The sequence below is a fragment of the Diadema antillarum genome, unplaced genomic scaffold, assembly GCF_040938485.1.
Source record: "Diadema antillarum isolate AM-2024a unplaced genomic scaffold, OU_Dant_1.0 seq00001880_RagTag, whole genome shotgun sequence".
NCBI lineage: Eukaryota > Metazoa > Echinodermata > Echinoidea > Diadematoida > Diadematidae > Diadema > Diadema antillarum.
This window is the reverse complement of record NW_027272548.1, coordinates 28,826-40,742: the sequence shown is the minus strand read 5'-3', so window position 1 is coordinate 40,742 and position 11,917 is coordinate 28,826. Positions and strand designations below refer to the sequence as shown.

General features: G+C 39.8%; 1 protein-coding gene across 1 annotated transcript; it reads left to right on the top strand.

Annotated features, from left to right (window-relative positions):
* Positions 1-1,206: 1,206 nt before the first annotated feature.
* Positions 1,207-9,972, top strand: LOC139712956 (protein lin-7 homolog C-like). Its single transcript, XM_071624736.1, has 6 exons — positions 1,207-1,248; positions 3,535-3,576; positions 4,148-4,296; positions 7,649-7,858; positions 8,420-8,619; positions 9,953-9,972. The coding sequence occupies exons 1-5, from the start codon at positions 1,215-1,217 to the stop codon at positions 8,579-8,581; spliced, it is 597 nt and encodes a 198-aa protein (XP_071480837.1). The 5' UTR covers positions 1,207-1,214; the 3' UTR covers positions 8,582-8,619; positions 9,953-9,972.
* Positions 9,973-11,917: the final 1,945 nt, after the last annotated feature.

Below are 11,917 nucleotides of genomic sequence, written 5' to 3'. Positions count from 1 at the left end.
AATATCATACTTGAAGATTATACCATAGTCAGTTTCATCTGTTGGAATTACGCGAAAAGTGATAAAATCGGCTTTTCAAGAGGGAACAGTTTTAAACACTTTCACCACATTATTATACAGTACAGCTCTAATTTGCACATTTGCACGTAGTATTATTTCGGAACGTTATGACGGGACTGCCACTTTTGTTTTATCGTCGTTGATCATTATTAATACATACCTTTTGCTTTTTCCTTTGATCTGGTGAATTGTAAGCAAAATATTGCAAAACATTCTACAGATCTACGACGACTAACGAACCGTCGGAATGACGAACCTTATGTTTTCTGATTAACGAACCTTGCATATCAAAGTTGTAATTTGATCGGATGAACGAATTCTAACCAATAATGATAATAAAGCCAGTTGAAACTCATTAGACAGCTCTTGAACCCCCTGCTTGGAATGTAACTATATGCCTTCTTCTGGTTTGTTATAAGTGATGCATAAGCCTCATAATTATATTTTTACTGCCATTTAATTTCATTTTTGTTTGTTTTTCATTTTCTTTCGTTGTTTTTTTTTTTTGTGAGTGTTTGAGACGGGAACACCAAAATGGTTTTCTGAAGGTCATGATCAATATCGTAAAATCACATAGATTAGATTTGACTGTGTCGGCCTGGGCATCACTTGTCTATGTAGGCTATACGGTTACATGAACAAGCGTTCCACAGGGATGATTAGTGTAATTTTAGGTTTAAAGCGTAACTCCGACCTACCTTCAAATTTACCATTCTGCAAGAAGAGTTTGTTTGTCCGTATCAAAGTACGCATTTCGTAACGACGACAAATCATACATTTGCAAACAACGTCTGCCAATCGCTGTTCTTATGTGGAAATTGTAAACGTAGGCCTCACCTGTGTGAATGTGATGATTTTTTTTTTTTTTTTCGAGGGAATAATAACCACATTGTGGTTTTCGCTAATCTGCAGCAGCAGCTTCAGGGCCTACCATTATTCTGTGACAAATCCCCGCAGCAAAGCTTGCCGATCACCGTCTTAACAAGTTAACAGGCACACATCCCCTTGTCTCAAGAAATCTTTTGGCATATATTCAGTGTAAATCATAAAAAGGACTCTCAATAATTTTGCGAATTAGAGATCATAGATAATAACCTATGCTTGAAATCAAGACTAATCGCAAGACATCATGACGTCATAATACCGAGGTGAAAATGGCTGCTACCGGAGAGCTTACGCTGGAACGGGGTAAGATAAATTCTTTATTTCTATTGCGTGTGATCAGAATTTGACCGGAATTTCATCACTGTTGTATTTTGCATCTGGTAGAATTGTATGATATGTTTTCTATCGTCATTCCAGGCGAACTATGGTCGATTTTTTGGCATGTTTACTTAATACTACCTTAGTCTGAGATTCCACTGTCACTGTGACTCATTGACAAACTGTGTGTTGTCTGTAAATTTAGAGGCTAGATGCTGCAGCCCATATATCAGTGCAGTGTAGATCTCGTGCGTATGGATTGATACTCTAGTGGGCGGGCCGCGGCCGCGTACAGCTGCAGGTACAGGTGGTAGCTGGCTATGCCATTTGGCCTATGTCCTATCTAATACTAGTAATAAGCCATGATCGCCGCCCAAACTCTGAGCAGGTTAATGTGGTAGGCTCTAACATTTGTTAGGCTCTGAATTCCACAGATTCAGCCTTTAGATCAGAATCGGGAGATGGTGTATAGACTCAAGAGTTGCTCTTGTTCTGCACTCCACTGCAGTCCTTCTGTGAGCACTTTCATTCATCGCAAAGAGCAGGGTGCAATTGTGCACTTTACGACCCTATATTATCGGTACCTTATTCGCCGTATGCCAAGGTGATATCCCGTGAACCACCACGCACTGAGCAGCTGGCGAGCTTTTCTTGCTGTATGGAACGCCGTTTGACAAGTGATAAGGTCACTAAAAGCCCGTCTCACTCACTGCGCTTCTGGCGCTTCTGCGAACCAACCACGCTGGCGAGGCTTGCGTGTGTGTGAGTGTGTGTGTGTGTGTGTCCATGTAATGGCTGCCCGTAAATCGGTAGCTATACACACTTCGCACGGCGTCTGGTTGGGCTCGGGGAACGGTATTGGAGGCTTGGACGAAATAAACACTAACAGACTGACAAATCGGGATAAGATTTTGGGTTTTTTCATTGTAATTTCACAGAATAATTTCGCCAAGGCCGCGAGTGGACATATGTCCTCTGAAATAGGTTAATTAGTGATCTCCTGTTTAAGATATTTAAACGCAGAATTCATTTATATAAAATAATGATTGTAGCACAGAAGTTTACTGTTGCGTTCCGTTGTGTGCCAATGCACAGCACCTTCTGTTTGTCTGCGGGGTCTCTGCTCGCGCTCGATCACGCCGTGCCTCGCAGTGAAAGGCGTTTATAGAGCAACCATGTGGCGTACCGTAAGTGCTTTCATCACACACACACCACAGTTCGGTGGTACACACACACACAGGTACACACACGTTGACACATTCACACACAAACTGTGTCCCATCGAGAAATCTCATACATAATATGTACACATGCATACACAGTACTAGTACAGTGCTAGTGCCGCCGGAAGACTCGCTGTCGAACATGCGGTGCCTGATAGGTACAGTACTCGAATTCGCATGCACTGCTCGATTTGGGTAAAATCTCGCACCGATAATATAGGGCCGTAAAGTGCACAATTGCCGAATATGGGCTATAGCTATCCAGCCATCTTCTCATATGGAAAATGAATAAACAAACAAATTTGTTCACACAGTTCATCATCAGTTTCATATCGTATCCAACTGGACCTCATGGAAGACCAGCTTTAATTATTATAGTGTAGCTGAATATGGGCTATCCAGCCATCTTCTCAGTTGGAAAATGAACAAACAAACAAACAAACCTGTTATATCATACAGTTCATCATCATTTTCATATCATTTTGTTCACCGGTTTCACCTATTGGTAGATGTACTCTAATTACCACAACCGCCCGCCTAGAGCAAAACAGCAGCCGCCATTGTCCTGTATTGGCTGTTAAATGCCAACATGCCCTGGCAATGCTGCGGCAGTGGCTCGCTAACTTCATCTTCAGTCTGTTCAGAGAGTGCACATGTATTAAGATGATGTATACCAGGCAAATGCTTGCATGCCGATGATGCTAAGTGTGAGCAATCGACAAGCAAGTCTTGGTAATAGTCAAATGTGAAATGGTATTTTTGAGTGCATCCAGCAATATTTATGGCAGTAAATTCATTTTTGACTGCTCAAATTGAAGTGTAATGACGGCACTTACAAGCTGAAACATGTAAGAATATTGTTAGACTCTATGTCATTTGAATGATCATGTTTGAGTATCGCTTGGCGTCATAACTTCCCTCTGCCTTTAAATGCTTTTGCGCTAGTTGAATTTTGGTGCAGGAAGTTGAACCTTGGTGCAGATTTTAAAAGCTGTTAACAGTTCCATATTCATATCTGACTTTCATAATTTTGTTAATTTTGTTTCAGATGTTAACCGTGCCATCCAACTTCTACAGAATCTTCAGCAACGTAAGTATGAAGATTAAGAAAGTTACAGTAGCCATCCTAGATAACATTGTGTGTTCTTGGCTATTAAACAGTGGCTGGACAAATTAAAACCGACTTGGCCTTTGACTATTGAGTGACAAATCGAGAAGAACAATATCAGCATCTCATTCCTTGTCTGTCCTGCTAGACCTCTGTCATCAATCTTGATATTGCCAGTGCACAAACACTGGCATCGCAGAGCCCTGTCATGCCCCGAAGTACCGGTAGTAAATATTGAAAGAGTCGATGCGGCAAATCAAAAAAGATGAGAACCAGGACGAGGATCACAATTATTTAAATCTACTACTTTCTTTTTTCACTTGACCTTCTTCTTTTGTTCTCTCTTACACACTGGTGGGATTTGCATCAAGGACGTAAAAAGTGATGCGTATGTGAAACAGAGAACTGCCAATACTTATCAGTACAACTACACATGCAAACATCCAACTATGATGCATACACGAGTGAGTCGCATTGGTAGTATTGCATCGTGAAGAAGGAAGTTCACATCCATATATGATGTTTCATTCGTGAATGTTTTGCCCTCCTGTAGAGCCTGGGCTCCCGACCCAGAAGCTGATTGCACTGCAGGCCATCCTCGAGAGCGATTTCTTCAACGCGGTCCGAGAAGTCTACGAGCATGTGCACGAGACGGTAGACATTCAGGGTGACCCAGAAGTCAGAGCCAATGCAACAGCCAAAGTGAGTTGTTTTGTTTACTTTTTGCTAATTTTGTTGCTTTTATGTTTGCTTGTATGTTCATATTTACCTCCATCAAGGGAGGAGGTCATGTTTTCTTTTACCATTTGTTTGTTTGTCCGTGTGTAAAGTAACTCAAAAAGTTGTGAATGGATTTAGATGAAACTTGCAGGAAAGGTTGAGAATGACGCAAGGAACAGATGATTAAAGTTTGGTAGTGATCCAGACATTTTTATGGATTTTATGGAGGATTTGCGATATTTTGGCAGGTAGGGTCAATAAACTTGGGAGTTCAAGCTGCGCATAGTTGAGGTTTTCATACGTGCACTAAAGTGTGTGCTCTACTGTGAGGCGCGCCATGCAGCTGAGGGTTTATGACGTAACAAAAGGCTTCTATATTGGGAATTCGAGTGATTTTTAGCATGCTTACGTAAGGGTGGAAATCACTGGTCTCGATGGAAGAACAAGATCATTGGTGGAAATTAGCTGCTTGGCGGAGGTCTGCGCGCTCAGAGTGCTTCTCAAACTTTTTTGGTTTGTTTTTATTGTGGGAGGGAGACAGCGTCAGTAACTGCATACCACAATGTATAAGGAACTTTGGAAGTTGTATTACAAACAATGTACATCTACATGTGTAATTTGCATTGTTATCAACACCTCTTAGAGTTATGGGCAGGTGGGGATAGATATACTTAAAATTGCCTCTATTATGACTGGTTACATGCAAATAATGTCATCAGTATTGTAATAGTATGCTGCAATTTACATGTATTACATGGCTTCGAATTGTATGTTGGCATTTTACCTGAGGATATGGGTTTATTACACATATGTCTTCTCTTTGAATACTGTTTGGAGTCATTTTGTTCGAATTGTGGACCTACCAGAACATATGTACATTGTAAACGGGAAGATTTACACAATACTCCCATCCTACACAAATTTTTTGGACCACCAGACTGTAATGAAGTGTGCCATGTGATCATAATCAGTTACAGACATGGAGGGTTTACTTTCCTCCGTCAAGTTGAGTGGTCACGCAAATAATGTAGTTACAGTTGTACTAAACCTTTTGAAGATTCAGTACTCAGTACATTGTATTGATATACATTAGGATTGTCAAATCATGGTTAGAAGTATGTACAGTAAAACATATTCATTTCATACTTTGACATACAGTGTACTTCACAACATCCAGTTGTGCGTTATCTTAGGGCAGCTCCAGATTCAGGTGTGTTTACAATTTATGAAATTTGAAACAAAGAAAGAAGTTAAAAGCATGTGTTCAAAACATTCAGCAAAGTAACAGTGTAGATCGATCCTGCCTGACAGCAGCAAAACAAGAGCTTCTTGCTCAATAATTGCAGAGGGATAAGTTGCAAAACACTTGTACGCCTACATTGCAAGCATGTTCTACAGATACACATTGTAGTCCCCACCCACATGAGAATCCTCTTTGTGCACATTGCTTTGAGCTAAATGACTAAATGGGGGTGGGGCATCATGCCAACAATAAATTCTGCACTGTGTCATTCACTGATCAAGCATGGAAACCCTCGTGAAACCTCAAACTGTAATACCTCAAAGCCTTAAATTGTTACAGTCGTTCACCCTTTGTGGGAAATCACTATAATTACAATCATTTGTGTGTGTGTGTGTGTGTGTGTGTGTGTGTGTGTGTTTGGTTTGCTGTGCCTGCATCTCTTATTTCTTCATCTTTTTAATCAGTCTCTTCTTCCTTTTCATCCTCGTTTTCATTTTCCTCGTTTCTGTTTTTAACTGTAATTGCCTTCTTCCCACAATGCACTGCGTAATTGAGGTTGTTGTAGGTTGCTTGTGGCATTGCAGTAAAATTGCAAATCCACCAAATTTCCTCTCTTTAATTGACTGTCTGCATAACAAAGGCATCCAGGGGCATGAAATAATATGTGTGATGCTCTCTATGCAACACAATGCAGTACTGATGGCTGTGTGATTGTGAGCAGAACAAGGACTGTACAAAACCTGCATCTGAATTGCAACGCTTGCAAGTGAATAAATACACCCGTCTATTACCAGTCTTGGGTGTGTTTGAGGGGGCTTAATGGTATGGTTGTGAAAGGAATCATATTCTTTAAAAAAATAATAATAAAAAACAAAACATTTCTTATCAATAAAGCTGGCTCTCTACATAGAAAATAATATTCAAAATCTTTACTGTCTTATGCTGATATTAATTTGTGCAAGAACAGCTTTCTCTTGTGCCTTAAAAGTTTTTTGCTGTAATAGATACTGAATGATACCAGTAGAATACAGTGATGCTCAATGACATACAAGTACTATATACTTCTACACTGTATAGAACCCTGTTTCCGATTCAAAAGTTTGAGAGCATTACTTGTGCAACTTTTATGCACATTTTTTCCCAGGTGGTAATTTGTGGCTTTTTCAGTCAATTCCTTTCCACTTTTAGCATTGAAGATAATATTGATAGCAAATTTACGTATCACAATCCAATGGTATCACCGTCTCTTGAAGATAGCATTTTAGAAAATCCAGGAGAGATGGCTTGATCGACCTGTATTTGGATGTGTTTCATTTTTATGTTTTTACTACCCGGTACTTCATGGGTAATTAAAATGAAACTGTTACTACAGCACTTTAAAATACAAATCAGTAGTATGTAACAGTGCTTCATGAAACTGTTTTGCCATGAGGTGTTTGCTACTAGTGTACAGTAGACAGCCATAAGAATTGAGTGAGCAGTCATATTAACATAAAACTTTAAACTGAGAGAGTGAACATTACAGCTGTTACAAGTGACAAGGACACCTTGTTAATATGATTATGTACATTATACATGTGTGTCAGGCAATTTGTACAAGCACTTTCTTATCTGGTGTCAGAAAGAGAGAATGCAAATTGTTGTTGTTTGTTGTTTTTAAATCATTAGAAACCAGAATGGTTTATGAATATATTGTATTGAGCTGTGCTATAAATGTGTTACAGCATGTATGAGCAAAAACTATATTGTGAAAATGAGGGAACCTTTTTTTTTTTTGTCTTTGTTTTGTTTTGTTCTGTTGTCTTTGCTTTGTTTTTGTTCTCTATTATTGATATCCCTCTCTCTATTTCTCGATATGTTTCTCCAAACCAATATCCAGGTTTTCAGCTTCGGAACAATAATGTGTTTATTTTAAAGTCTTTCATTACAATCAGCCCTGTTTAGAGTCAACAAAATAGCAAACTTGAACAAATAGTACCATAAGTATGCTATGCGTCATTCCTTCTCTTTTTTTGTGTGTGTTTTTTTTGTGAGTTTTTTTTTTTTTCCAGTTGAATGAGAAATGTACAAAAATCTGTTGATCCTTTGCAGGCCACAGTAGCTGCCTTTGCTGCCAGTGAGGGCCACGCCCACCCCAGGGTAGTGGAGCTGCCAAAGACAGACGAGGGTCTGGGCTTCAACGTGATGGGGGGCAGGGAGCAGAACTCGCCCATCTACATCTCGCGAATCATTCCCGGCGGCGTGGCCCACAGACACGGGGGACTGAAGCGGGGAGATCAGCTGCTGTCTGTGAACGGAGTGGTGAGAATGAATGATGTACCATCACACCCCCTCATCCTCTGTGCGTTATTCCCCTTCCCTCCCCCCCCCCCTTTCCTGATTTGTCATGTATCCAAAAGAAAAAGATCAGAAAAAAAAGGAAAATGGTTGATTTCTCAGTGCCTTTCTTGTTCAGTAGTGGGTAGGTAGAATTTAATGTAATGATCAATCTTGCTCTAGCAGTATTTCCCGACAACTGCATGTTATCTACTTTTGCATATACACTGTAGAAGAGTAATGGATTCGGCTATGGCCTAATTTGCAATTGATTCTAAAAGATGACATACATGTAGTGATACTGCGATTGGATATATGTTCTGACATTACAGTACTATTGGCAAACCTTTTTGGCTAATGTTTCAATTTTTTTTTTATTTATACCCAACTGAAATTTTGTTATCAGTGCATATTTTTACACATTTCGTATTCATATGTCTCCATTTTAGAGCACAAAATCCCCCATTTTCTGCAGGTGTATGGCATTGATATGTTTTACCTTTTGTTGTTGTAATTTCCCCACACCCTTCCCCTTCCCCACGACAGTCGGTGGAGGGCGAGCAGCACGAGAAAGCCGTGGAGCTCCTCAAGTCGGCGCTGGACCGCGTCAAGCTCGTCGTCCGCTACACCCCGAAAGTGCTGGAGGAGATGGAGACGCGGTTCGACCGGCAGCGGGCCGCCCGCCGGCGTCAGATGTCACCGGAATGAGCCGATGGAGCCATTGTTCACTACAAGACTTTCATCTCGTAAGTGACAAGGAGTGGTTACATTTTGTACCTTTACTACTGCAAAGTGCGATTGCCTTCCAAACCTGTATACAGTCAACCTTGCTTAAGTCGAATAATCGCCTATGTCGAAGGTCTTCTCAAGTCCTCTTCTCTTTATATTCTTTTGATTTTAATCCCTCATAAGCCAAATTTTCTTTAAGTTGAAGCTATTTCTTCAGTCCAAATAGATTCAACTTAGGCAAGGTTGACTGTAATTGCACTTCTTCACTCTTTATGTGTTCAGACACTAATAGCTTAACCCATTGAGGATGAGTCCCTAGTATACTCAGGCAAGTGTCTATGGTAAATGCATCTTGTAGCAAAATCAGCGAGTTAACCTAGCCAAGCTTTTTCATCAGCATTTCATCCAAACTTGACATGGGCGCGGTTGCACAAAAGGAGGCAATCAAACCTTTATAAGTCATTGAAACAAATGTAAGTCAGGCATAAGCCAATCAGAATTGAGTATTCAGACACTGCTAGTAGTGTTTGATTTTCTGATGTAGGTTTGATCCCAAGTTTTATGCAATTGGTCCCTGGTTGTAAAGTTAAAGCAAGCCCACTTGGGCCCAGGAGTGTTCCTCAGTGCAACGGAACGGCACTGGTGACATGATAGAGTGTAGGACGATTATGTAATTTCTATTCATTGACAATTTGCTTTCCATACATCAGAACCAAACGGCTATTAAGGAAACATTCCAACATAGGGCGATTATGTAATTTCTATTCATTGACAAATTGCTTTCCATACATCAGAACCAAATGGCTATTAAGGAAGCATTCCAACATGCATGCCAATTGGTGGACAAGCACAGTAAAAGTTACCAACGTTCCTAGTTTGAAAAACTCTAGGCTGCATGATCCTGCCTTCTCACACTGTATGCGTCTGATATTACATTAAATTTGAGCCATATAGAGCTTTTGGTTGGAAAAGATCTTCAAAGGCTGTTCCAAAAAAACAAAAAAAAAATCTAGGCGTGTCAACATCTGCCATTTGTTGTTTATTTTCCCCATTGTTAGTGGTGTCAGAATAAACAGTTCTGGAACAAATTATGAGCATTATTGCTATAATTATCAAGTATGCATAGATGTCTTGATAGTCACAGCATAATTTTCAAGCCATTGTGTTTTGCTAAATGGTTTTTCTTTCATTGTAGCAATATTTTTCTTGTAAAAGGTCATATTTGAACTTAACGTTCTGGAAAAGTCTGTTATTTCTGTAGGTGTAGGGCATATTCTGTTGTATTCCTGACAGTATAGTTGCAAGTGTGTTTTATTTCCTCTTTTTCATGCTCTATTTTTTGTCTCACAGGTATATTCAACTGCCACGTGATTAACTGCAGTTCAAAACTTGCCCCACGTGTAAACTCCCCCCCCCCCCTCCCTCGCCCGCAACGAATCCCGATGCCGATCACTTTCTGTACAGCGATAGATGCCAACAGATAGACCCTCTGACCTTGTGGGCACAACATGGGGGGAAATGGAGCTCGAGTGATAAAACTAAACATCAGCGTATCATTGCAAGTAGTGTTCTACTTACGTTGAAAGAAATATTATTAATGTATTTGTGTGCTCTGTACTCTAACATGCCCTTTTTAACATCACTCTAGTATTAACAAAGATCCCCAGTCCCACAAAACGTTTTGCACTGCCAAGAAATTTGAAATTTCTTGTGTGGGAAACCAGCCAGAAACACAGCATTGCAGATAGGGCATTTGCTTCTCTACTTGTTTGCTTCTCCCTCATTCTTTTGTTTTGCCATGTACATGTAATATACTCATGAATCTTCACATCGAAATGACGTACATCATACGTCATGGAGTTATTTATGACAGTGCACACTTTAATAGGGTTGTGTAAGATGACTCTGGAGTAGCCATTATGGTATTATAGCTTTTGTAGGTAATAGATATATCGTATGAGTATTTGTGTAGTTGATGTAGATGATGTAAAGGGGGCATTTCAGCATTGACTGCACCACATTGCCCCAAAGCCCTGCTTATGTAGAAGTAGTGCAAGGCAGTTGGCATTTGACATGTTGCTCTGAACTGAGCTGAATCTCTCTCGCTTTATTTCTTTTTCTCTCGTGCAAGCAACAGTATGCACAACAGACCATTTCTGTAAGGTATTGCAATTTATGGATATATCTTTTCCTGCAGTTGAGTAACAAAGCATTTCATTCACCTGCTCCCTCCTATCAAGTTCAATTCACGGAGTCATTGCTAGGTAGGACAAGCCTCTGGCAAGCTTTGTGGTTGTTAAGGATAGTTTCTGCAAATAAAGCATGCGTGGACTTTGACTATATTACCCAACCGGACTATTATGAGCGCTATATGACAAGTTTTCTGTAATTAAGACTTTCTCATTTTTCGATTCTGGGAGATGCAGCTTAAATGGCCAATAGTACCTGTAACTGTCAAATTTCAAGGTGTTTCATGCCATCTTTCTAAATGTTCTAGCCTTTACCAAATCAGTCACCATTCCATATAAGAACTATTGTGTCATATTTTTCCAAGGGGGCATGCGGCCTCCCCCAACCAGTTTTCATGAGTTGCTTATCCTTTCTCTAGATTCATCTGTGAATGATCATCGGCAGACCAGAAAGTTGTATTGTGTCCCATTGTCAAGGTTTGATTGCGCAGGTTCCTGTTCATTTTGGGACTGCATAAACCATCAAGATTTGATCTGTCAACCACAAAAGTAGAAATGCTGATGCCAGCGTAGGTGTGAAAACTTTGAGTCATGTTTTAGAGTAATATGGTAATTAAGTAAGTGTGGATGAAAACTTTGCCCCAAGGTTTCTATCTCTTCTAATCCCTCTAATGACGCAACATTCAGCTGTTTTGTCTCAAATTTCATAGGCAGTGGAGGAGACACTTCAAATACTGAAAGATAATGACTGGAACCTGAAATGAATACTACCATACATCTCCAATGATCCCACAACCAGTTATATCTACAATTTGACCCAAGTCTTTTTTTTTTTCTTTTTCTTTATTCTGATTCTGATTATTCTCCTCAGACTTGTATATGCAAACATTGCAGAGATTATTTGGAGAAGGAGGACTTTTTCTTGTTCAAGACAATCTTAATAATGTCTGAGAAAGTGTCCTTAATTTGATTTTGTACCTAGCCTGCTTACAAGTTTAAACAGCAGATTGTAGTTTAAAAGAAACAGAAATATGATAAATATGGTAATGCTTATTTGTGTACTTAAAGTAGTTCATCACGTTTGTACTAGACTAGATATTCACACAAAATCAGGCTCTTTTTTCCT